Source organism: Centroberyx affinis, unplaced genomic scaffold, assembly GCF_046629955.1.
Source record: "Centroberyx affinis isolate AG114_WGS23_722 - 3 ecotype Tasmania unplaced genomic scaffold, CSIRO-AGI_Caff_v1 ptg002560l_1, whole genome shotgun sequence".
NCBI classification, from domain to species: domain Eukaryota; kingdom Metazoa; phylum Chordata; class Actinopteri; order Beryciformes; family Berycidae; genus Centroberyx; species Centroberyx affinis.
The window spans coordinates 36,767-62,326 of record NW_027280770.1 but is presented as its reverse complement, the minus strand read 5'-3'; the positions used below and the strand labels follow the sequence as shown (position 1 = coordinate 62,326).

Sequence of the window (25,560 nt, the reverse complement as noted above, 5' to 3'; positions counted from 1 at the left end):
CTGCTGACGATCATTAAAAAAAAAAAAAGCATTTAAATGTGGTTTCTATCTTTTGTTCTCCTAAATAAGTGCTATCACTGTGTTTTTTCCGCCAGGTTGTCGGGTATAGTGCGGCAAGAATTTTCTCCCTCATTGTGATACAAATACAGCCTCGGCTTGTATAACAAATCAGCTCACTTGAGACACTGAATGAAGCCGATGCACACAAACACACTAACGCACCGGCTGTAAATTGATGCAAATTAGACGTCATTCTGCTATAGGAACCTGAGGCGGTCTCATATCAGAATATCTCCCTTAGTCATTGTGTGTGTGTGTGTGTGTGTGTGTGTGTGCGCTCCATCTCAGAGATCTAGTGGTGTGTATAAACCACTTGTGTGAGTAATTATATGCTGCAGAGACACAGCAGGCTTCACACACCCTGTCAGCTAGACAGCACTAAGCCTGCCACTGTTTTTGTATGTTTATGCGTGTGTTTGTTTGTCTGTGTGTGTGTGTGTGTGTGTGTGAGTGTGAGTGAGAGAGAGACGGAGAGAGAGAGAGAGAGAGAGATGTGTTCAAGTGCACACACATATCGTTGGGGAGAGGGAGAAAGAAAGATAACAGCTGCTGTTTCTTTCTCCGACAGTGAGAAGCATAAGTATTGTGACAGTGAAGTGAAATTGTGTAGCTTTGCTGCATACTCATGAAATTTGTATTTCAGACCAAAGTAAAAGATATCAGCTTTTGTTTCTGGGTTGTTTTTTTTTCTGATAAACTAAAAAAAATTACCTGCCACAAATAAGTTCTACCAGCCAAACTAACCAATGTACATTTTCCAAAGAAACGTGACTTTTTTCATGGTAACACTTTACAATAAGGGTCACTAAGTTAAGCTTAATTAACAGTTAACTAATGTGCAATTTACTAATGGTGTTCATGTTAACTAAGGTTTATACATTATTTAATAGTTTATAAAGATGACTATTAAATAATGTATAAATTAATACCTTAGTTCAGAGGTTCTCAACATGGGGTCCGGGGACCACCAGGGGTCCTTGAGGGCATTTTAGAATTACTATTTTGATCATAGTTTCACTGTTATCTCTCTACCTACTAGGGCTGCAACTAACGATTATTTTCATTGTCGATTAATCTATCGATTATTTTCTCGATTAATCGATTAGTTGTTTGGTCTGTAAAATATCAGAAAATGGTGAAAAATGTGGATCAGTGTTTCCCAAAGCCCAAGATGACGTCCTCAAATGTCTTGTTTTGTCCACAACCCAAAGATATTCAGTTTACTGTCATAGAGGAGGAAAGAAACCAGGAAATATTCACATTTAAGAAGCTGGAATCAGAGAATTTTGACTTATTTTTCTTAAAAAATTACTCAAACCGATTAATCGATTATCAAAATAGTTGGCGATTAATTTAATAGTTGACAACTAATCGATTAATCGATTAATCGTTGCAGCTCTACTACCTACACTAGGATAGTCACGGAATTCTATACAAAATCATATCTGACAATAAAAAATATTCTCAGATTTGGGCCTGAGAGACAAAATCTCCTCAAATGGGGGTCTGTGGCCCTAATGGGGACTAAATTAGGGGTCCTTGATATGAAAAAGGTTGAGAACCACTGCCTTAGTTAACATGAACACCATTAGTAAATGATTACCAGACACATTAGTTAACTGTTAAGTTAATGCTTATTAAGCATTAACTAACCCTGACCTTAGTGACCCTTATTGTAAAGTGTTACCTTATTCATTATGTCAAAGTTTGCTCAAGTGTAGACGCTACCACTTTGTGTAGAGCAGCATAACAGGCAGCCAATCAGGAGCCCGTGTGATACAGAGCCTTTGTTTGCTTCGATTTGATTGGCTCACAGTCAGAGAGGTTTTACGCTGGCCAGCAGGGACACAGTCTGAGACCAAAGATTGTATATAACTGAGATATTCAAATGGTGTCGTCTCTTAAAGTTGCAGCCGGCCTTGCCTGTGGGTCTCACTGATTTACCCGCCAGGGATAAATTTGACCTGTACTTGTCTGGAAAAAATAACGAATTTCACTTCACTGTTCCAATGCTTCCCACTCTATATGGGAGCCGGGTGAAACCTGGAGGTGAACATGGAAGCAGATTTCATCTCCGCTCGCTTCTCTTTCCGGCTGGTTGGAGGTTGTGTTGCCTCTTGGCTCCGACACCAACATCACTGATTGAAGTCCTGGTGTGAAGTGAAATGATTTGACATGCGTGGACCAGAGTGTGTGTGTGTGCGCGTGTGTGTGCGTGTGTGCGTGTGTGTTACGGAGGGACTTAGACGGAATGATAATGCCGAACGCAATCTGTTCGCCGGATCCCAGGGTGATCTCAATTTGCACCCAGCACTGGAGAGGGGAAACACTGGGTGAAGGGTGCTAATGGTGGGTGAGAAGGGAGGAGGGAGGAGGGGGGATGCTCTGGCTCTGACACACCGAATGTGATAGAAAGAGGCAGAGACGGAGAGAGAAAAAGAGAATTAGAAGAGCGAAGAGACGGCGAGAGAAAGCCCCGAGAGGGAGAGAATGAGGGGAAGGAAGTTCTGTGTTCATGTAATCAGGATTAGACGACAGAATGACTTGTGTGATCGAGGCCAACAGAGCAACAATTTAATCACTTCTTTCACACTGCTACAGGCACTGGAAGACTGCTGCTGGACACACACACACACACACACACACACACACACTACACTACACTACTACGGGACAACACAGCCTCTTGAACTGTGATGAAAAGCTGCCACATTATGCGGCTTCATTTTTTGTGCTCACGATTTGAAGGACGAGGCGGCCTTTAAAGTTTGAAAACTGTCAAGGAAATGGAAATGGAGCCCCGACTGCCGCGACCAAACTTTAATATGGACAACTTGTCTGGCCTCAGGGCGTCATCAGACCATGCTTCCCTGTCTACAGCACCGGCGTCTTCACGGCCTAAAATTGCCCCAGCCCTTCCAAAAAAAAAAAAAACAGGCACGTGTGAAAACCCACGTGAATTCAAAGTAGGGCTGAACGATTCATCGGAATTTTATCGAAATCGCAATATGGCCTACTGCAATTTTCAAATCGCAGGAGGCGCGATATTTGTTAAAGGTGAAATGTGTCAAAATAGCATTTTAAATGAAATATCGTGGTGCTGCAGAGATGTCCTGGCCTACACATCATATTCTACAGACTTAAGAAAACATCTTTGTTTGGTTACAGATCCCCGCAAAAATCACACCGTAATCATTTTAATACGTTTTTCAATGAAAATGAGAATAATGATGTAAAAATGATCATTCCCTCTAATATCGCAAATCATATCGCAATTGCAATATCAGTCAAAATAATCGCCATTAGATATTTTTTTCTAAATCGTTCAGCCCATTTCAAAGCACATGCGCTTGTTGGACGCGTGTTGCTTTTGACACGTGCTATGTGAATTGTCTCGTTATATTAATAATGATAATAATATATTCCGGTATCCTGTAGCGGACAGAAAGCTAGTGGAGTTGGACGAGTATGGGAGTGAAATGTGAAATTACATTCTCGCATGTGAAACAAATATTGTGTATGGAAGCCCATTTCTGCCAGTGTGATGAAAAAAACGGTCCTGTAAGTCATTATAATGAGAAACTTTTTCAAAATAAAGACTTAGTATCTCAAAATAATGAGTTAGTATTTCAAAATAATGAGAAACTTTCTCAGAATAATGACATAGTATCACAAAATAATGACTTAATATCTCAAAATAATGACTTAATATCTCAAAATAATGACTTAATATCTCAAAATAATGAGAAACTTTCTCAAAATAATAACTTAGTATCCAAAATAATGAGAAACTTTCTCAATATTTTGACTTAGTATCTCAAAATAATGAGAAACCTTCTCGAAATAATGACTTAGTATCTCAAAATAGTGAGAAACTTTCTCAATATTTTGACTTAGTATCTCAAAATAATGAGAAACCTTCTCGAAATAATGACTTAGTATCTCAAAATAGTGAGAAACTTTCCCAATATTTTGACTTAGTATCTCAAAACAATGAGTTAGTATCTCAAAATAATGAGAAACCTTCTCAAAATAAGTTCATCATTTTGAGAAACTTTCTCAAAATAATGAGTTAGTATCTCAAAATAATGAACTTATTTTGAGAAACTTTCTCATTATAATGACTTACAGGATTGGGTGTGGGTTTTCACATGTAAAGGAGGTGTGTTTGTGATGGTTGCTGGCTGAGAATAGCCAACAACCAATCACAAACACACCATTCTCAACTCCATGACATTCCAGTACTCCCATGACCTCCGTTTCCACATATTGTCTGTTTTTTGCCTGCAGGCCAGTACCAAGCGATGTTCATTATCACCCCAAAGTAAGTAAACTTCTCTGAAACAATCCCTGCCAACAACTATGCACTCTACTAGCCATCATTAGTGTTGTGGTGCGTTTGATGCCAGTGGGCGACTTGTTCATATTTAACAAGGTATGCAAAAACACACTAGTTATCTTGCCTCGCAATACTCACTAAAATCTATAATTAATGCATGTGTGTATATGTGTGACTCGGTGTTTCATCATTTGTGTGCCATCCCTCCTCCTCCTCCTCCTCCTCCTTTGCAGTCGTCTTACTCTGGGTGAAGCGGGGGGGGTTGTCGTTGACGTCGGTGAGGCTGATGTTGACCACGGTGGTCCCGGTGAGCCCCCCTCTCTGTCCGGCCATGTCTTTGGCTTCGATCACCACCTGGTAGTGCTCCCTCTGCTCGCGGTCCATGTCCCCGGGACCCAGGGCCGTCCGGATCACGCCTGCACAAAAACAACACGTTTTATTTTTTTTTATTATTATTATTTTTTTAAATCTACTATGTATTCTGCCTCGTTTCAAGTTGTTTTGCCTTCAAATCGACTCAGTTTTCTTCAACTTTTAATGAACTTTCTGAACTTCATAGAATCATAGAGCGATCATAGAATTTGCCGTTTCCAAATAAAAACACTATTTCCAAAAGACCTTGGTATTATAAGGTTCTATCTGACCTTTTTGTCAAAACTGAGTTAGACACATGAACCTATTCTATGAGTGCCTGTTGACATATGTGTGGTGTTATTTTTTGAAAATAATGATTTTCGAGTCTGTCATTTCTAAAACAAAAGGACCCATCTCCATTTAACTCAATGGATGCTGAAAACTTTGAAGCTCAATATCTCAGCACTATCCTGAAGGCAGATAGAACCTTATAATTCTAAGATCAGGCATGTTAAGGGGGGATACTGCTGAACCTCACCACTAAAATAGGTATGTTTTGCTCTTGCCTCTGGAGAGAGGAATATCCCACCTGTTACATTAGTAAGATACCCTGATAATGATTTTGATTGCAAGACCCATGTGTGGTATAAAAAAAAATGACCTGGATAGGCATGTCAGATCTAGTAATCTCTATAAAACTTACACTGGCCCTAATCTGATGGTCTAAGTCTGCATCAATAAAAGTAACAGATTAGATTGATACTTGGTATCAAGTGATATTTAAAGCTACGCTAAGCAATTTCACACATTGGCGGCCCCAAATGGCAGCAAGAGGTACCTGGATTTTTAGGACGTCAACACCCAGAAATCCTGTAAGGTGACATCAGTAAACCAAAAGATCAAACACTGGTGAGTCCAGCTTTCTCTGGATGGAGCGCTCGACACTTTGTATTCCGCTCTTAAGTTTTGATTCATCACATACCCTTGTGGAGAAGATTTCCCACCAGTGACCATACTGACAGCAGAGTTTAATTCGGGCAAATGGGGTGAATGTACGGCATCTCAATTAGCTGGGAGGAGACGCTCTTCTGTGTTACAGCAACACTTTGTGATTTAGACTCAGGTCTTGACTGGTGCAGCTTTAATTAGTACTCAGAAACAGTGAAAGCTGTATCTGTGCATCCTTTGCCGTGGTGGAAATGTTGAAAACTTAACACATAATCCCACACTTTGCAACCTGCAGGTGAAGATGGTGGAAACTGGGGATGGGCATTTTAAGTAATTTCAATATGCGAGTACTTGAATACTCGCAAAAAAAAAACAACTAACGGAAGAATATGGTCCGAAATTAACACCCAAGCGAAAATGCGGGTAGGGGTCCGTGTCCGACTGGAAACACACAAGCGGAACCAAAGTTTGGCTAACGCTAAATAGTTAATTTCATAGGCTATAGGCCTGTAAGAATATCTATTACTATCTAATGCTTTCACATTTATGTAAATTGGCCAACAACGGAAAACAAGTGCAATTTGAAATTCATTTATTGAACAACCAGGCTTCCATTAGCCTATTAAACCATAAATTCAAAGCGACCGGTTAGATCCTAACTAAAAATTTAAACTTTTAATATAGAACAGGGTCAATTTACGTTTATATTTATTATATACATATATGTTTTTTTTACAAAGCAAAAAAAAAAATGTGAGTACTCTATACGTTGAACCGTTGAACGAATACTGACATCCAAATCGAGTACTCGAGTACTCATGCCCATCCCTAGTGGAAACACCCTACCTTTTTCCTGTTGAAAGCACCAGTCTCTGTCAATGTACCACTACATCCGTCACAGACAGAAACAAGACTGACAAAGGCCATTTGAATGTATGAATGAAAGCTCAAATGAACAACTGGATTCCATTCCATTCCATCAATGGGACTCCAGTATAATTTAATGAGCCTGGATCTCACTATGAGAAGAAATGTATTACGTTTGGGTCCCATGCTGGAAAAAAAAAAAAAAAAATAGGCAAGACTGGCAAATTTGTGCTATTCTCTGTCACGGGGGTTTGGCCACAGTGGCAGAGCATCCTGGTGGTAAGAGATACTGCCTCATGACCACGGGGTTTGATTCCCAGACCTAGTGGCCTGAGCAGACCGCCTGAGGAGAAATACTGATGAGGTGGACTATCCTAAAAAAAAAACACACACACACACACACAGCACTCGGTAATAGCAGCTGTAGAATGTCATTTTTTATCAAGTACCTGCTGCAAAGTTTGCTGTTTCCATAACCTGGCAATATTGTTGTACTGAAAATTGCAAGAATGTAATCCATAGTATTCGCAAAACTTGGACCAGATTTTCTAAGTAGTTATGGTTATAGTTATTGGACATCCGGATCCCTACACAATCGATAAAGCTAGTTTGAGTCAAGACAAGTCAACGTTATCGGTCTTTGTGTCCTCTAAAAAATGGGTTTCCATGGCCACAAACAGCCGTGATCTCCGTTCATTACAAAGCAGCTAGGTAGGTTACTTTCAGTAGGCTGCTTTTCTTCTTTGTAACCTTGCAAAAAATCCTGTGCAATGTTTAAAAGGCTTTGGGACGCCCTGCCCAAGGGACTAAGGATCAGTGTCGTCTTTTAAATCACTTACTTTTATGAACAGGCTTTTAAAATAATGCCCTATTTCATTCCTTGTTTAATGCTTTTTTTTTTTTTATTTTATGAGCTATGTAGCCTGTTTTTTTATTGTTGATTCTGATGGTGCTCTCCTCCTGTCCGTCTTCAATTTATTTTCTGGTGTGTAATTACTTTTTGTGTTCATTTCATGCTGTATTCCATCCTTTGTCCCCTCTTCTCTTCATTTTCTGCTATTTCCGCTATGCTCTGCCCCCCATTTTAATGATTCTATAAAGCAATTTATTTACTCTGTTTTATAATTTATTTATATATGACTCATAACTTTGTTTTGTGAAGAGCTATATTATTATTATTATAAATATACTGAAGGATGGCAGTCATGGTACAAATGTCTTTATCTAGAGCTTTGATCACACAATAAGGCTAGCTGAAAGATGCCAAGCTCTTAGCAGCAATTTGTAATTTGATTTGTAACCTGTATCCCTTTCACCCAAATCAACTTTTTCGTATCCGTTTATTATTACATTTTTGTATAATTTCTGCTTCATTAGACTGGAGACAGAGAATGGGGATGATATGTGATGAAGGTCATATAGGGTGTGACCTTCTGATGGAAGTTTCCCCATCAGACCACTTGTCCGAGAGCCGTTGTATCAGGGCATTTCAGAGCGCACTTGAAGCCAAGCTATGATGAGGTATTAAATGGGGTGATGTTGCCGTCGCATGCGCAAGGTCACAGAAATAAAGAGTGAAATATCGTGTGGACCTCAAGTGCTTTATTGCTATTAGACGGCAGCGCCACATCAACCTTTAAAAGGTTGTCTGAAAGTCAGCTGATAATTGTTTCATTCCAAAGGGACAAAAAATAGATGAGCTTTCACCTGTCCTCAGATAAATGACCTGTTTGGGTATTTGGTTTGGAAGTTCTACCCTTTGAATTGAAAGTGAATTGAAAGTCCTATTGGGCGGGGGAGTCATAGATTGAGCGTTGACCACGATCTGTAATATTTACTGGGAAAAAAATAGGTAGATCATTGAGATTATGAATGCAGAGATTCATTTACAAATCTTGAAATAATAATTGAAATGGTTGTAAATGAAATCAGCCTGGACCTCATTATCAGTTTAGTGTCAGTCTGTGAGCAAATCATTGCTAATGTAAGTGAAACTATATAATTTGACGGTGGTACTGAGTAAGCCTTATTCATTACTATTTTGAACAGGTCATCCGTATTCTATATAACACACTGCATTCTGAAAGGAACCTTCCCAAGCCTCTACTATGCAGATGCAGTGTAGGATTTTCATTCGGTCCTTGTCTGAAATGCCTGTGGGTAGTAACCTGTACGAACTGGAAGTTACTGCTCCTGCTGATGCTAGTTGTTCTTTTTTCCATTTCACATTTCTCTACAGTTCAAATTGCTTGTGGAAGCGTTTGGCTAGCTAGTGGAAGATCCATTTCGAGTTCACTTGTTTCCTGATAAGGTAAGTTGTGTCATCTTACAACATGGGTTTTGTTTAAAATGCTTTAAATGAAATAAAAAATTAAAAAAAGATTCAGGTTTCGCTTCTTCTTTTTTGTTGTTAGTGGGCTTAATCCTTTGTAGAGGATGTAACATTAGCGTAGCAGGCCTAGCTAAGTGTAGGAGTCATTCCTATATTCCCAGGGTCCTATGTTCCCAGGGTCCTATGTTCCTAGGGTCCTATGTTCCCAGGGTTCTATGTTCCTAGGGTCCTATGTTCCCAGGGTCCTATGTTCCCAGGGTCCTATGTTCCCAGGGTCCTATGTTCCCAGGGTCATATGTTCCCAGGGTCATATGTTCCCAGGGTCCTATGTTCCCAGGGTCCTATGTTCCCCAGCTCTATATAGCACATAATGAGAACATGACAAAGGTCCTATGTTCCCAGGGTCCTATGTTCCCCAGTTCTACATATGTGCTCTCCCAGGGTCCTATGTTCCCAAGGTCCTATGTTACCAGGGTCCTATGTTCCCCAGCTCTATATAGCACATAATGGGAACCTGAAAAAGATGTTCCCCAGCTCTGTATTCACTTAATATGGTTAGTTAGGGTTAGGGTTAGGGTTAAACATAGGACCCTGGGAACATATGACCCTTTGTCATGTTCCCATTATGTGCCATATAAATCTGGGGAACATTGGACCCTGGGAACATAGATACACTCCCTAAGTGTATGCTAGCAGTAACATTAGTTGCTAGGTTGCAGTAGTGAGCAGTTATCTGTGATTTGATTTCATTACATTATTTTTTAAGACACTCACAACTCGTAAGCATGTAACTAACTAGTTTACTTGTTTACACATTAAAAGAAAGAGAGCGACATCATGCTTTTAGTAGCAACCTTCACACTTCAGATCAACAGCACTGAAGTTCAGGATCTGATATGTTTTCACCGTAAGGCCACAATACACCAGCATCAATTTTAGGAAACCCAGGTGGGTAATGTACCGGCAGCTGTCATTTTTCATTAGGTTTTTGTTCCTCAGAGCCCACTGTGTTATCCACATTGATCTCGTCCCATCTGCCAATCGCCATGCATAAACTGAGGGCATTATTTCCTCAAAATGCCTTTGTATCATGGCAATTAAAGCCATATTTGACACGAGGAGAATATTTTTTTTTTTACTGTTCAGCACATTCGCACCTCCAGCGGCCTTTTCAGGAGCAGACAGCCTCCGACATTAGCGGCCCTGGGGATCTGCTTCCGACCCATGGCATTCAACACTCAGCTGTCAATACTGAGAAACCGCATGCAGCCAAAACTTTCGGTTTTTTTTCAAAAGTATGTAGACCGAGTGAATATTCGAAGCCCAAGGGCGGTCTATTTTGCTGTATTAACATAGGCCTGAAAGCGTATTAGAAATGAATTTTCAAAATGAAAGGTCATGGGCAGCGGAGACAACAGGTATTGTGTAGTAGCTGTTGACTATTCATGAACACGGGGCGGTGCGTGCGCTGACAACTGAAAGTATTCAAGCAAAGTCAAATATTGCTTTAATGACCCTCTGTGATTGGATGCTGATTCTCTCTTTCTCTCTCCCTTTCCAGCCATCTCTCCCTCATTTCGCCATTTCCTCGTCCTCTCTCTCTGGAGCGCTCCCCTCTTTTCCTCCCTCCCCCTTTTCATCCCTCATTCCTCAGGACTTTGGGTCGTTTTGGTTCCCCTTCGGGCCCCACTCCATGTCAACCTCCAGAGATCAAGGTCTATCGTTTGCTGGTTAATCCGCGGGCAGCGGTAATCTGGCCGTGGCCCTCACTCCTCTTTTTGTTCGAAACAAAACAGATGAGCAGAGAGAGGGAGATTACTGTACTGATTATCTAAATGGAACGGCTGACTTTTTTTTTTTTTTTTTTTTTTATTTACAGAGAAAGTACACAGGATCAGGACAAGGTTGGGCTTAGTTGTGTTTTTATTTTATATTAGGAAATATTAGAACAGCCCTTTTTTTTTTTTTTTTTTTTCCCTTTTTCCAGTGCAGTGGGAAATGTAAATGTGCAGGGCTCAGGGGGTGGACCTGCACAGGGTGTATTCATTTTTTATTGTTAAAGCTGCTCTAAGCAAGGTTTTTATGTAAAACAGAAAGCGAGGCTGCAACAGAGAAGAGCGCCCTATCCCCACTAATTGAGACACGGTAGATTCACCCTATTAGCCGGTGTCGGTATGGTCACCGGTGGGAAATCTTTTCTCACAGTGACGCATAGAAATGTAAAAGTGGAATCCAAAAGTGTCCAGAGAAAGCTGGACTCACCAACGTTTCTGATTTCGGTGCGAGTGATGCATCGGTATTGTTGTACAAATCCAACCATTTGCCACATAAAGAAAGGACAACCTGTATAAGCTTCATACATGCAGGCCGTGTGAAGAATGTAGATCTATTAGGGATGGAATGATATGTAGAAATTCAATGCAAAAAAGTGACAATACGTATCATGGGGCAGAAAAATGAATCGCGGTATTAGCTCCATTGTATTCTGTTATTATCACAAATGAGATGGCTTGCCGATCACAATTTCACAAGTTCTCCATCGATATTATATTATTTGCATTTTGTAATGACATTTTGAAATTGTAATTCTGCACAGTCAGACTTTGTTGTCACTGAACTTTTATTTATTCCATCGCATCATGGTGGTATCGAATCTCTATACCGCATATCAAATGGTATCATGAGATAAGCATATCGTCCCATCCTTAAGATCTGTCCTTTGGATTAGGTCCTCGTTTAAAAAATTGTTTGCAGAGTTAAACTATTATCTAGGTGACATTATTAGCATTTTTGATAGACAGCTCCTACGTGGATTGGATTCCAGACCTAGATCACCGAAAAGGCAGAAAAGCAGTTAGCTCTCAAAGCATATGGAAAAGTCAGTGGAGTTGTCTTTTTGCATCCAAGCTGCACAATTTACTCTATTTGTCCATTTCTTATTCTGAGAATCAGTCAATGGTGGGGCCATTCAGCTTAAAAGCTTTATCATAACCTGCCTATATCATAGTCGGCCTATGTTTTCATATTCAAATGAAAAAGTACCAACCATGAAAGCTACAACATCACTTGATGCCATGAGTGTAATATTAGCATTCATTCAGTGTTTGTTGAATGAATTTATCAGCAGAAAAACGTCCTGGTTTCCTCTATCAGTGTATTTATATCAGGCAAACTGTTGGACTACTAAATGGCTGCCATATGTGTTTGGGTCCTTCGATTTCTAACAGATAATTCACCAACACCGGGCTGGTAGATATGAGTGTATGCAGTTTACTGATGTCACCTTGCAGGATTTCTGGATATTGAAGTCCTCAAAATTTTAAATTACCTCTGGCTGCAATTTGGGGGCCGCCAATCTGCAAAAATTGAGGCTTACTCTCATTGTCTGCCCTGTTGAGAATATCAATGTTAAGATGAAGTTTAATATCTGCTCACTGTGATGCTCCTGTTGCAGTTAATTGTTGATATCGATCAAAATCAGAGGGGGGATTATGGATCAGTCTCTGGCCTAAAACACTGGTATCGTGCTTTCAAGGATCGTTCCGTGAAACGTACCTGTGTTCGGGTCCACAGAGAAGTACGGGTGGCCCTGGCTGATGCTGTAGACCAGTTTGGCACTGTTCCCATACATACTGTCATCAGCATCTGTAGCCGTCACCTGGATTACTGATGTACCTAGGAGAGACACAGAGAGAGAGGGGTGAGAGACTATACTACACTCTTGAGAATTCAATTGAGAAAACACAAATTGCAATAAAGTTGTATCGTATCGTATCTTGTGATGCTTTCCAACACAGCATATATTTAAGATATGCTCTTGCCAATGCACTTTGATATGACAACACGATATGTTGAAAAGCATCACAATTTCTGGGTCATCCCCATCTATGCTCACTGATTATGTTGAAAACAAAACAGCATTTTAAAAGCATAGATATTATGGGAGAAGGACAAGAGGAGAGGATTACAGAATAGAATGGAGAAAAAATCTAATCAAAACCCAGTCCCAATTCACTCAGTCATCCAGCTCTCCTCCCAAATGAAAAAAAGCCCATGTACTTACCGATGTCGGACCTCTCCGGTACGCTGCCGGTGTAGACCTCCTTGCTGAACTGAGGCTCGTTGTCGTTGATGTCGTGGAGTTTGACGATGAACTCGGTCTCGGGCTCCAGCTTGTTGCCCGTGCGCTTGTTGACCACGGTGGCCCTGAGGGTGTAGAAGGCCTTCTCCTCGCGGTCCAGGCGGCGCGTGGCGTGCAGGTCGCCGTTGTTCTCGTCGATGACGAAGAGGGTGCCGGCCCCCTCGCCGGAGAGGACGTACTTCACCGTCCCGTCGCCCCGGTCCATGTCCGACTGAAGCTGCAGAGAGGGCACACACACATCCCCTTCGTGTTAACCAAAATGGCGTAACGTTATGAAAGAATCGGTCCGTAAAAACAACTGTCCAGATCTTCTCACGAATGTTTTCTGCTCTTGCGAACCTCATAAAATAACAAGCAAATAGTAAACATGTTGTCCCCCACCAGTGATGTAGTTCCACCCTTGGGTCAGTCAGTGATTGCTGAGTGGACTTGAAATATGAGTGAAATTGTATAAGCATTTTGGTATGGGACAATGAAAGGACAGATTGACCATATATTTCTGTTGCCTACTCTCCTCAGAATTAGGCTTACAAGTTCTATCTTGAAATGTAGTAACTGTAATTGTCCTGTTTTTATGTCCTGCTTTACCACTGAGTGCCCATTCATTGTCCCCCCACATTGTATGATAACTTTAACTGTATGACCTGCTTTACCACTGAGTCCCCATTCATTGTCCCCCCACATTGTATGATAACTGTAACTGTATGACCTGCTTTACCACTGAGTCCCCATTCATTGTCCCCCCACATTGTATGATAACTTTAACTGTATGACCTGCTTTACCACTGAGTCCCCATTCATTGTCCCCCCACATTGTATGATAACTTTAACCGTATGACCTGCTTTACCACTGAGTCCCCATTCATTGTCCCCCACATTGTATGACAACTTTAACCGTATGACCTGCTTTACCACTGAGTCCCCATTCATTGTCCCCCCCACACTGTATGATAACTTTAACTGTATGACCTGCTTTACCACTGAGTCCCCATTCATTGTCCCCCACATTGTATAACTTTAACTGTATGACCTGCTTTACCACTGAGTCCCCATTCATTGTCAATGCCGCCCCCTAGCGGCACAAATTCAACGTTACAGTGTGACTAACAAACGAACGAACGGACGGAGACCGATCCATAGTCCCCCCTTTGGTGGGGGACAATGAAGTTGTAGGCCATCACACACACACACACACACACACACACACCAGAGTCAGCATATCAGAATGTTGCTGTAAGGGACATACAGTATGTGGGTCACGGTCCGTCATTCTGTCACCCTGCTGTCACAGAACAAAATGTACTGGATCATCTGTAAGGAGTAGCCGATGGCTACTGGCCACTGGCCGGTACTTGGGTGTTCAGGACTTTGCGTCAGTTTGGTCTGAACCGCTGCCAGCCTCCTCCACTTCCAGCGCCCTGTCCAACTGAAGAGACGGTGTCCATCTGATCTGCCTCTTGAGAATGATCTGTGAGAAGCGCTGACCTTGCATCAAGGGGGTGCTACAGTACGGCTGGGTGGTATGACAGTTTGTAAAACCTGACACACAGTTTTATTTTCTTGGTTTGATTTTCAGTCATATTTTGTGTAAATGTGTTTTGGATTATTTGGACTTTGGGGATGCCCTACATTTTACCTACTTTTTCTCAATTTCTCTCTAACAGGTGTTTTGCCGAAAAGATCGTTATCATTTATTATCTGATTGATTTGTGCATCTACACGTCAAATCCATTTCATAGGAACTACTTTCAGGTGGAGGAACTTTCTTTACACGGGATGTAACCACAGAGGACATTAGTGATTGGAGAGAAGTAAGTAAGTAAGTAAACATCGTGGTGACAGGTTTTTTATTTTTTTTATTTCCCATCTTCATTACAGCTCTTCTTGGTTCCAGTGTTTACATTTTCGCCTAACATCATGGGCACGCCTACTCTTGCCCGTGAATGAACTCATTCATTTGAAAATTGTTCAAATAAAATTCAATAGGAACTACTTTTCATTCACGCATCGATATTTCGTGAGCTGAGGATTATAAGGTTCTATCTGCCTTCAGAATAGTTCTGAGATATTGAGCTTCAAAGTTTTCAGCATCCATTGTGGAGATGGGTCCTTTTGTTTTAGAAATGACAGACTCAAAAAATAACACCACACATATGTACAGGCACTCATAGAATAGGTTCATGCGACTAACTCAGTTTTGACAAAAAGGTCAGATAGAACCTTATAATACCAAGGTCAGGATTTTTCAATGCTGTATTGGGCGAGGCCTAGCAAAAACTCTGTAGACGCACACATCTCCTCCATGGATTAGGTTATTACACTTATAGTACTTTGCCATCTCAGAAATTTTTGATATTATTTGGAGTTGAATGGAGGTGAATACTGTCTACATTGGAAATAAGTCACATGATAAATCTTTCTCTGATGGTAGTATGTACAAATCCACAGGAACATTTAGGAAGGAGAGAAGCCATGCTGGAAAATGTGTTTAACTGCATACAGTCACTGTAGCCAAAACAGTAATTTAATGTTGCCCAGCCCTGGGCTACTGTATGTTATATGGCCCATTACCATCCGCCTCACACTGCTGTCTTCAGCAGTGGGTTAGTACCCTACTGGGCAAAGTGGTGAGAACTAGGTGAATAATCAATGAAATGACCTGATGTGTATTTCTGGACATTTTCAATTTCCTGTGCCGCTGAAGCAAATATAGGCCTACATCTAATTTATATATGGGCCAAATAGAAATTGTGTTTGACCCACTCACTCTGTTACACTTTCAATTTCATTTCATTCAAACTAGCCAGTGCTGGTTTCCTGAATGATTTCAATCTCCTGTGTCTGGTAAAGCTGAAGCAAAATCATAACTAACATGTTTAGCTACAGGCCACGCAGAAGAGCTCCTTGTTTCTCTGTCAATTTCACTTCAATTTAAATGTGTGCTTGGTGTGATCGATCTTACACTGCCTGCAGAACACAATGAATATAATATGAAGATACGAGAATAATAAAGACATGAGGCCTGTTTCTGTTGATTCTGATAGATACCATCTATCTATCTATCTATCTATCTATCTATCTATCTATCTATCTATCTATCTATCTATCTATCTATCTACAGAGAAATTGGGAAGGGAAGATAGATTGATGGAGGGAAGAGGAGAGAAGAAAATGTCCTGGAGAGGATTTATGGACCAACCGGGTGATGGGGGAAGGTTTCTAAAAGGAAGACAGAAGCAAAGAAAAGCCAAGACAGAAAGACAGAAAGACAGAAAGAAAGAAAGAAAGAAAGAAAGAAAGAAAGAAAGAAACAAAGCCTCCTCTGAAGGAAAACCATAGCCCAGAGTGAACCACGGCGCAGCAGAAAGCCAGTCTGTTCTGCCAGAAGGATTTAACATCTGTTGGATCTGATCTGAAATCTGCTGCTTTTGCTGTGATACCTGCAGCGCTAACTTGCCTCGCTCTATCGCTCTCTCTCTCTCTCTCCGTCTCTCGCCCTATGTCTTTGCCGGTGTCTCTCGACCTGAGGTGGCCCAGTGTTCACCTCTCAGGGGTGTTGGGGTGAAAGCTTTGAGTATATGTGAGTGTGTGTGTTGCCACGATAGCTGCTATTTTTGCCACTACCTGTGAAAAGCGTGAACTGCATATAAATAGTAGGGTTAGACTGATATATGGGTGAGATATAACAAATCAGATATGGTATAGTCAGTGTGGTCCTCTGATATGATGGATATGCTGCATATTTGTTGGAGAATTGATCAATTCTATACTGGTTGTCTATGGGAAGACCTTCACCTGGATCGATTGTAGTGTGACATTTTGATCAGATTCCACAGATTTTATTCGTATTCTTCATCATCCAGTGCCTTTACGTTTTCTTTTTTCCCACAGTAGGAAATTCCTGATCAATTCCTGATCAATTCCGGATTCCAATGTATCCTTCAACAGGATACATTGGTAACATACAGCTCAATCCGCACTGCTGTGGTTGTCAGGAGTAGCTAGATGAGGCGGATCGCACTATAAATACATCTGTAGGAATATGGGTGGGATGATGGACCAGACAAGACAATTCAACAGTCGAATCTATAATTCTGCACTATAGAGTTGGCAGAAACACTAATCCTGTCTGCACCGGTATAAAAAATATGGGAGGAGGAAAAGTAGAGTTGTGACATTTCCACACTTTCCCTCTAAGAATACAGGAGAAATATGAGGCAGCAGTCTGGCGGCTAAAGAAGCGGAAAGAAAGTCTTAATACTAGCATCGCGGTGCCCTTGAGTAAGACACTCCAGCCTGTTGCCCCAGTGGAAATGCCATTTCGCAGTTGTACTGGGCAGCTCCCAGTGGCTGACAACAGAAGACTGTGGTTGTACTGGGCAGCTTTCCAAGTGTTAATATATGTTTACATGTAAGCCTCCCTCCTTGTGCAATACTACACCTTAGCAGTTGTAGAAAATAAAAATGTTTGAAAATAACATTTCTTAGTCACCTCGCCTGGTTAAATAAGGGCTGATAATCAGAATAAGGGTTGAAAATTAGATTTTGGTTGATAATTAGAATAAGGGTTGATAATAAGAGTAGGAGTTGATAATTAGAATAAGGGTTGATAATCAGACTAAGAGTTAATAATCAGTGTAAGAATTGATAATCAGAATAAGAGTTGATAATCAGAACAAAGGTTGATAATTAGAATAAGGGTTAATAGTCAGTGTAATAGTTGATTATCAGAATAAGAGCTGATAATTAGAATAAGGGTTAATAATCAGTGTAAGAATTGATAATCAGAATAAAAGTTGATAATCAGAATAAGAGTTGATAATCAGAATAAGGGTTGATAATCAGAACAAAGTTTGATAATAAGATTAAGGGTTAATAGTCAGTGAAAGAGTTGATAATCAGAATAAGGGTTGATAATCAGAACAAAGTTTGATAATAAGATTAAGGGTTAATAGTCAGTGAAAGAGTTGATAATCAGAATAAGAGTTGATAATCAGAATAAGAGTTGATAATCAGAATAAGGGTTGATAATTAGAATATGGGTTAGTAATTCCTGAATTTCCCCACGGGGATTAATAAAGTGATATCTTATCTTATCTTATCAGTGTAAGAGTTGATAATCAGAATAACAGTTGATAATCAGAGTAAGGGCTGACTTGTAAAAATGCTTCAGTAGTCTGTCCTACAAACCTCAGCAACAGGAGTAACTCTTCAGTATCAGGTTGGAGAAAACACTGCTATACGAGTATAGGGACTTGGCCTAAATAAACCACAATGGTTTGGTTGTCAGGAGAAGCCCCGCAAAGATGAAAAATTGCAAGTAGTCCACAATCAGTGTGAATTAGACAATACAATGTTTGTTATGTGGGCATAGTTTTAAGGGACAATAAGTAACTAACTACATTTACTCATGTTACTGTAATTGAGGAGGTTTTTTGTGTACTGAGTCCCAAGTCAGTAATTTTACCTGACATTTTTACTGAAGTATTGTTCTTCACTATATCTTAAATCACATCCACAGAGCAGAACAAGTTTCAAGGCTCTCCATAAGCGGCAGAAATTGGACAATCGTAAATCGTGGAACCATTCAGAGTAAGAAGAGTACTCTGGCTTTACTTTTTGCACTTTATTTCGTCATTTCCAAATGTAAAAGAATTGAGTTTGAACTCTGTCCTCTCGTCCTTCCGGAATTGTATGGAAAAGTAACAACACATCTACTTGATTAGGACATTCTAGTACTTTTTCCACCGCTGCCTGTAGTGCAAAATGACCCAAGATGACAATGATTTCTAGCTTTCAAAACTCACTTTCCAGCCCGCATTCTGTTTTGGAACAAAAACTCCCCATCCTTCGGAGTTTCAAGACACCTCGACCCTCTCATCCCCCCCACCTACCGGCATTATCAACTGCTCAGCAATGGAGGACAGTGCTGCGACAAGGCCACTGATGAAAAAGATAGATTGTACCGGTTTTCCCTCCAGACAAACCGTTTTTTTTACTGTACAAATTTACCAGAACGATTATGGAAAAGTATTCGGGATGAAGCCGCGGTTCTGTCATCAGTTCTACAATTTTACAGTATGAGGCAGGAAAATGACTGTTCACTGCTGGCAGTTCAACACTGCTGTGAAGAAAATGTCAGGAATACGGGGCAGGGACTTATGACAATTGGTCTAATCTGCAATTCTACAGTATAGGGTTGGGTGACTAGTGGGTGATTTAACACATTTCTACAGTGTGTATATGGTTGGGGGAATGACTACATCATTCTGCACTGCTGTGGCCAGATTTATGACAAGGTGAATTATAGTTGACTGCTGTAAAAAAAATATGGGAGGTGAGATTTATGTCAGTTCAACACTGCTAGGTTTATAAAAAAATAAATGTCCGTCGTACATCTGTGAAAAAAAAATCTTGGGAATGGCTGTGCCTGAAAGAATCCAAATGATTTATTCGCTTCTGAAGAAAAATTATGATTTTAATGAGGCTGAAAACAAGATGGAGTCTCTGGTTAAGGCGGACATTTTATTGCAGCGTATGATTCGGGTGACGGCTAAACCACTCAGCGATACGGCTGAGGGGATAACTAGACACTTCCGCGCTTTTCAAAGACAGCGAAAAAGCCCTTTTTTTTTTTTTGTCCTCGGGGCCCCCCTGGCTCACTGCTGATAACCCCCCCACACCACCACCCCACACAAACACACACACACACATGCACGCGCCCACGCACACAACAACCCACGAACCGACACGTTTTGCAGATCAGCCATGTGGAGAGCGTACGGGAGGCCAAATGGGTCACTTTTCATCTTCCTTGCTCCGGTGTATGAATAGCGTCAATATGGCTGCTTTGAGTCTTTAAAATGTTGTCACCCACCAGCCAGCACCCAGTCAGACATGTGGATATGACTCCCCCATATATCCCTCTCTCTGTCTTGAGTCAGAGGCCGGCGTCCCGGTGCGGCATCGAGAAATCTTTTTGCCGCTATAAAAACACGTCCGAGCGTTCGGCCCGTTTTCCCCCCAGAGGGGTTATTTTGGGAAAAAAAAATTCAGATGTTGTTTTCTCCTCAGCCAGGAGGCCCAAGGAATTGTGTGACAGCTAGTCGTTGCACTTTGTTGCCGTGGTAATGCAGCAGTAACGCAGGGTGGAGGACCGGATGACAGTTCAATAATGCCGAGCAAGGGAGCAATAAGGAGAAATGTGACGGTTTCCACACCAACTAATACTGTCACTGATTTCTACTCCCCAGGACACAATGCTGCTCCTGAGTGACAGGTAACTAAGTAAAGTACATTAAGTGCTCTCTCTGCTTTCTTTTTCTTTCTTTCTTTCTTTCTTGCTTGCCTGCTCTCTGTAGTTCTTTTTGCATCTGTCAAGCATATGTCATGCAAGCTTTTGAAATGTGTGTTTTCACTTGTAGAAGTGACTTTCCCAAATGTCCAAGAAAAAGAAGAAAAATCCACTATAAAACATTGCAATTGCTTAATATTTATTAGTAGGGCTGGGCGATAATTCAATATTATCGTTTATCGTCTTTCAGTGGAATCATATCGTGATGATATGAAGATGTTTTGATATGGTGACACATTTCTGCTGTCTAAATTGATGATGACAAGCAAATTTTACTCAAAAACCCTCATAAAATGAGGTATGGTAGGAATATTATTTGAATATTTCAGTTTTGTTTGACATCACACCTAACATTACCATTCGGTTCAATGAGATGAACATTAATTTTATTATTTTACGTGATTTTGCATACATGAATCACATCGTGATATATATTGATATTGAGAAAAATCCTTATGATTATCATGATATTGATTTCAACCATATTGCCCAGCCCTATTGATTAGTATTGATTATTATTGGGTAAGTTCTTTAGTGTCAGCTAATGTTGGTCATATTTCATGCTTTCATTGCACTCGGTGATGTTCTAATGTAACAACTAATTGTCATACAACCACAATAGAGAGTTATACATGTTAGAAACAACACGTATGATAGTCTAATGTACCAACTAATGGTCATACAACCATGCTAGAGACTTATACATGTTAGAAACAATATGTATGATATTTTTGGAGGTCTTGGGATTAGGGTTGAACCATTTTGAAAAAAATATCTAATTGCGATTATTTTGACTGATATTGCAATTGCGATATGATTTGCGATATTAGAGGGAATGATCATTTTGACATCATTATTCGCATTTTCATTGAAAAAACGCGTTAAAATGATTCTGGTGTGATTTTTGCGGGGATCTGTACCAAACAAAGATGTTTTCTTAAGTCTGTAGGACATGATGTGTAGGCCATATTGCGATTTCGGTAAAATTTCGATGAATTGTTCGGCCCTACTGGGGATGGAGCTGAACCGATCATCAGGCCGATCATGCCAAACCTACTGTACGTCATTATATATTCCAACAAATGCATTCCCATCATAATTTCTTTATCATAAAAATACATTTCCACTCCAAACGAGCGTGTGACACAGGACATTTTATTGAATCTTGCATTTCCAATCAGTTTTTCCAGTTCACCCAAAAACAAAAAACAGGAAAACCAGCTTATGTGTTTTGACTTTTCTCTTTTTCCCCATATCGACCTGCATTGTTGGTCACCTCCCCGCCCCCCTGTCACCTCTCTTTCTTGTTACATCTCTGGCTTTTTTATTCTCTCGCACTTGTTCTTTTATTCCACCTGTCCTCTTCTTTTCCGTCGCTTTTCCCGATGCTCTTTTTCTCTCCGTCTTTGCAGTGCTCTCTCTCTCTGCTTCTCCCTACTTTCACGAGGCTCACTTTTCCCCTCCTCGTTTCCTCCCTTCCCCTCTTTCCTCCTCCTCTCCCTCCCTTTCCCTCTATGTCTGTCACTCCCTCTCTCTCTCTCTCTCCTTTTTTCCCCCTCCTTTTGATCCTCGCTGCCTTTGCTCTCCAGCGGTGTTCAGTCTGATTTGATCTGTCAGTCTGCAGGGCTGCAACACCTCCGTTTGCTTCCACCTAACACGAGCTGACGAAGCCTGCGGTTGTTTCACTGAGGCGGATTTCCAGTGCAGGAAAGGCTTTCCGGAGTCCTTATGTGTCTCATATCATTGTCTCTGCGAACCATATTTTAACCATATCGCTCTCTCTTAAAGGAATAGTTCACCCCAAAAATGTCATCATCTCCTCACCCTCATGCCAAATGAAACACAGGTGAAATTTGTCCATATAACACACAGGGAGGTTGCCAGCACAACTCCATAGCAGCCTTCTCCAAAACAACTGAAGTCAATGGGGACCAGTTCTTTAGAGTTCCAAAAAGATTTTGGATTCTGCTGCCACAGAATCCAATTTGTGTCTCATAATTCATGTCCACAGCACGCAAATCCCGTTACATAGTTTATGCTCATGTCACAACTTTTTATGAGATCATGTTGACCAGCTACGATGCCATCTCTTAACCATGTTGCTGTCTCTGCTAACCATATCACTGTCTCTACACCAGTGATTCTCAACCATTTTAATATCAAGGACCCCTAATTTAGTCCACATTAGAGCCACGGACCCCCATTTGATGAGATTTTGTCTCTCGGACCCAAATCTGAGCATATTTTTATTGTCGGATATGATTTTGTCCAGAATTCCATAACTATCTGTGTTGTAGGTAGAGAGATAACAGTGAAACTATGATCAAAACAGTCATTCCTTTACATTCTCTAATTGTGTTAACTTCTTGTAAATGAGATAATGGTGAAGTTTAACAATTCACCACGACCCCCTGGAACCCCCTCAAGGACCCCTGGTGGTCCCTGGACCCCACGTTGAGAACCACTGCTCTACACCGTATTCCTGTCTCTGAACCGTATTGCTGCCTCTACACCGTATTACTGTCTCTACACCGTATTCCTGTCTCTACACCGTATTCCTGTCTCTACACCGTATTACTGTCTCTACACCGTATTCCTGTCTCTACACCGTATTCCTGTCTCTACACCGTATTCCTGTCTCTACACCGTATTCCTGTCTCTACACCGTATTCCTGTCTCTACACCGTATTCCTGTCTCTACACCGTATTCCTGTCTCTACACCGTATTCCTGTCTCTACACCGTATTCCTGTCTCTGAACCGTATTACTGCCTCTACACCGTATTACTGTATCTACACCATATTACTGTCTCTACACCGTATTCCTGTCTCTGAACCGTATTGCTGCCTCTACACCGTATTACTGTCTCTACACCATATTTCTGTCTCTAAACCATATTGCTGTCTCACCATATCTGAAGCACCCAGCAGACCCCCTTCGGCGAAGGCAGCCGACACCTCAAACACCCCAGCAGGGGGGAAATTCTACTGCCTCCCTCTTGTTTCTCTCTCTCTGTGTTTGCCTCAGTCACGGCAAACTCTTGTTTGTTTCAAAGCTTGCTTTGTTTTTCTGCTGTCTGACAGCAGGTCTCATACAGAGCAGCACAATACCTCCCGGCATCTGGCTAGCAATCAAACAGCAAGGCTCCTTACTATCGCATCGCACTGTGTGCCGGCTTCACTAATATGTGTGCGAGTTTCACCGAGGTACTACGCAGTGCAGCTGGGTACAGGTAAAATCCCAGCACTTCACTACTATCACCTACTCACTACTATCTGTGCACATAGTAAGCAACCGTGATACACCTTATCACTACAGCAAACAGCGGCAGCTACAACCTAAGGCAGTGATTCTAAACATTTTTCATATCAAGGACCCCTAGTTTAGTCCATATTAGGGCCAAGGACCCCCATTTGATGAGATTTTGTCTCTCAGACCCAAATATGAGAATATTTGTATTGTCAGATATGATTTTGTCCAGAATTCCATGACTATCTGTATTGTAGTTACAGAGATAACAGAGAAACTATGATCAAAACAGTCATCCTTCTATCTTCTCCAATTGTGTTAACTTGTAAATGAAATAATGCTGAAGTTTAACAATTCATCAGTTTGCTGGGGACCCCCTGGAACCCCCTCAAGGACCCCTGGCGGTCCCCGGACCCCACGTTGAGAACCACTGACCTAAGGCAAATTTGACATCATCTCTTTGACAATATCTCCAAGTGACAGGTGAGGATCCACTCTTCATAACTAAAAGAATGTTTTCAGGAGTTTCTTCTCTACCGTTGGGCCGTTCTTTTCCGCTGTGCTCATCACTCTGTTTTTTTCAGCAGACGGTCTCTGTAAGGTTTCTCTTCTGCTTCCCCATCCCGGCTTTCGTTTTCGGTCACACGGTGCATGTGGCACATTCAAAGGTTGTTATGGGTCAGGCGCAGTGAAAGCACTTGATACACCACACCAGGGAATTGAAGATGCTTCAATATCGCCAAATTACACCATTATTATTTGTAGAAACACAAAATTGTGATATACGATTGCCCTAATCAGACCTATATTCATGTGAACTACACCTCCACTACATTGACACTGAAAGTACACTCAGGTCTACACTTAGTCCACAACATCACAGCCAATAATCTCCAATCCCACAATCGATTTTAACATTATTACAATTATACAAGAGCTGAGCAGTGTCTGACTACTGCCATTCTGCCACCAAAGCTATGCCATCATATGATATTTATATAACTTGTCTGTCTTAAGTCATGAGATAGATTTATATATGGTGGACCCCAGCTTTTAGTTGGTATATGGGAACCACCAACTGACATTTTTGATTGTGTGACCTGTGATATGTTTCATAAAAATACTCAATAACAAATTAATTAAATAATTCAAACATTATGTAACAAGATCTGTCTGTGATATTACATGGGTCCAGCGATTAGGTCATCATCACTGGGCATATCCATACAGAAGACTTTTTTGTGTATGTCTGCCTCTTTGATTAGATTCAATTATATTACATTAGATTAAATTAGATTAGATGGAATTTGAATGATCCCTGTTGCAGCAGCAAATAGTAAAAGAATACAGCAAAGAAGAATAGGATATAGATAAGATTAGAGCATTCAAATGACAGTTCATACACTCAGACATATAAAGTAGAAGTGTATGAATGGAAATGTGTAAAATAGTCCAACATTAACATCTAAATAGCAGCAGCAGCATCAGTGGCAGCAGAATTTACAGACAATGCGAGATTTGTACATTATGAAAAAGGTAAGGAGTTATGAAAATTCGGTAACACTTTACAATAAGGGTCACTAAGTTAAGGGTTAGTTAATACTTAATAAGCATTAACTAACCCTTAATTAACAGTTAACTAATGTGTCTGGTAATCATTTACTAATGGTGTCCATGTTAACTAAGGTGTTAATTTATACATAATTTAATAGTCATCTTTATAAACTATTAAAGTATAAATTAATACCTTAGTTAACATGAACACCATTAGTAAATTACACATTAGTTAACTGTTAATTAAGGGTTAATAAGCATTAACGAACCCTTATTAAGCATTAACTAACCCTTAACTTAGTGACCCTTATTGTAAAGTGTTACCGAAAATTCTAAAGATAGCAATATATATGGGATATATA

General features: G+C 40.7%; 1 protein-coding gene across 1 annotated transcript in view; it reads right to left on the bottom strand.

Annotated features, from left to right (window-relative positions):
• LOC139656864 (cadherin-6-like) overlaps positions 1-25,560 on the bottom strand; it is a 53,386-nt gene that overhangs the window by 25,070 nt on the left and 2,756 nt on the right. Inside the window, exons 2-4 of the mRNA XM_071534497.1 lie at positions 12,964-13,258; positions 12,456-12,575; positions 4,642-4,815 (exon numbers count right to left, since the gene is read on the bottom strand). Of these exons, the coding sequence (XP_071390598.1) occupies positions 4,642-4,815; positions 12,456-12,575; positions 12,964-13,258 (589 nt within the window). The remainder of the gene's footprint in view (positions 1-4,641; positions 4,816-12,455; positions 12,576-12,963; positions 13,259-25,560) is intronic.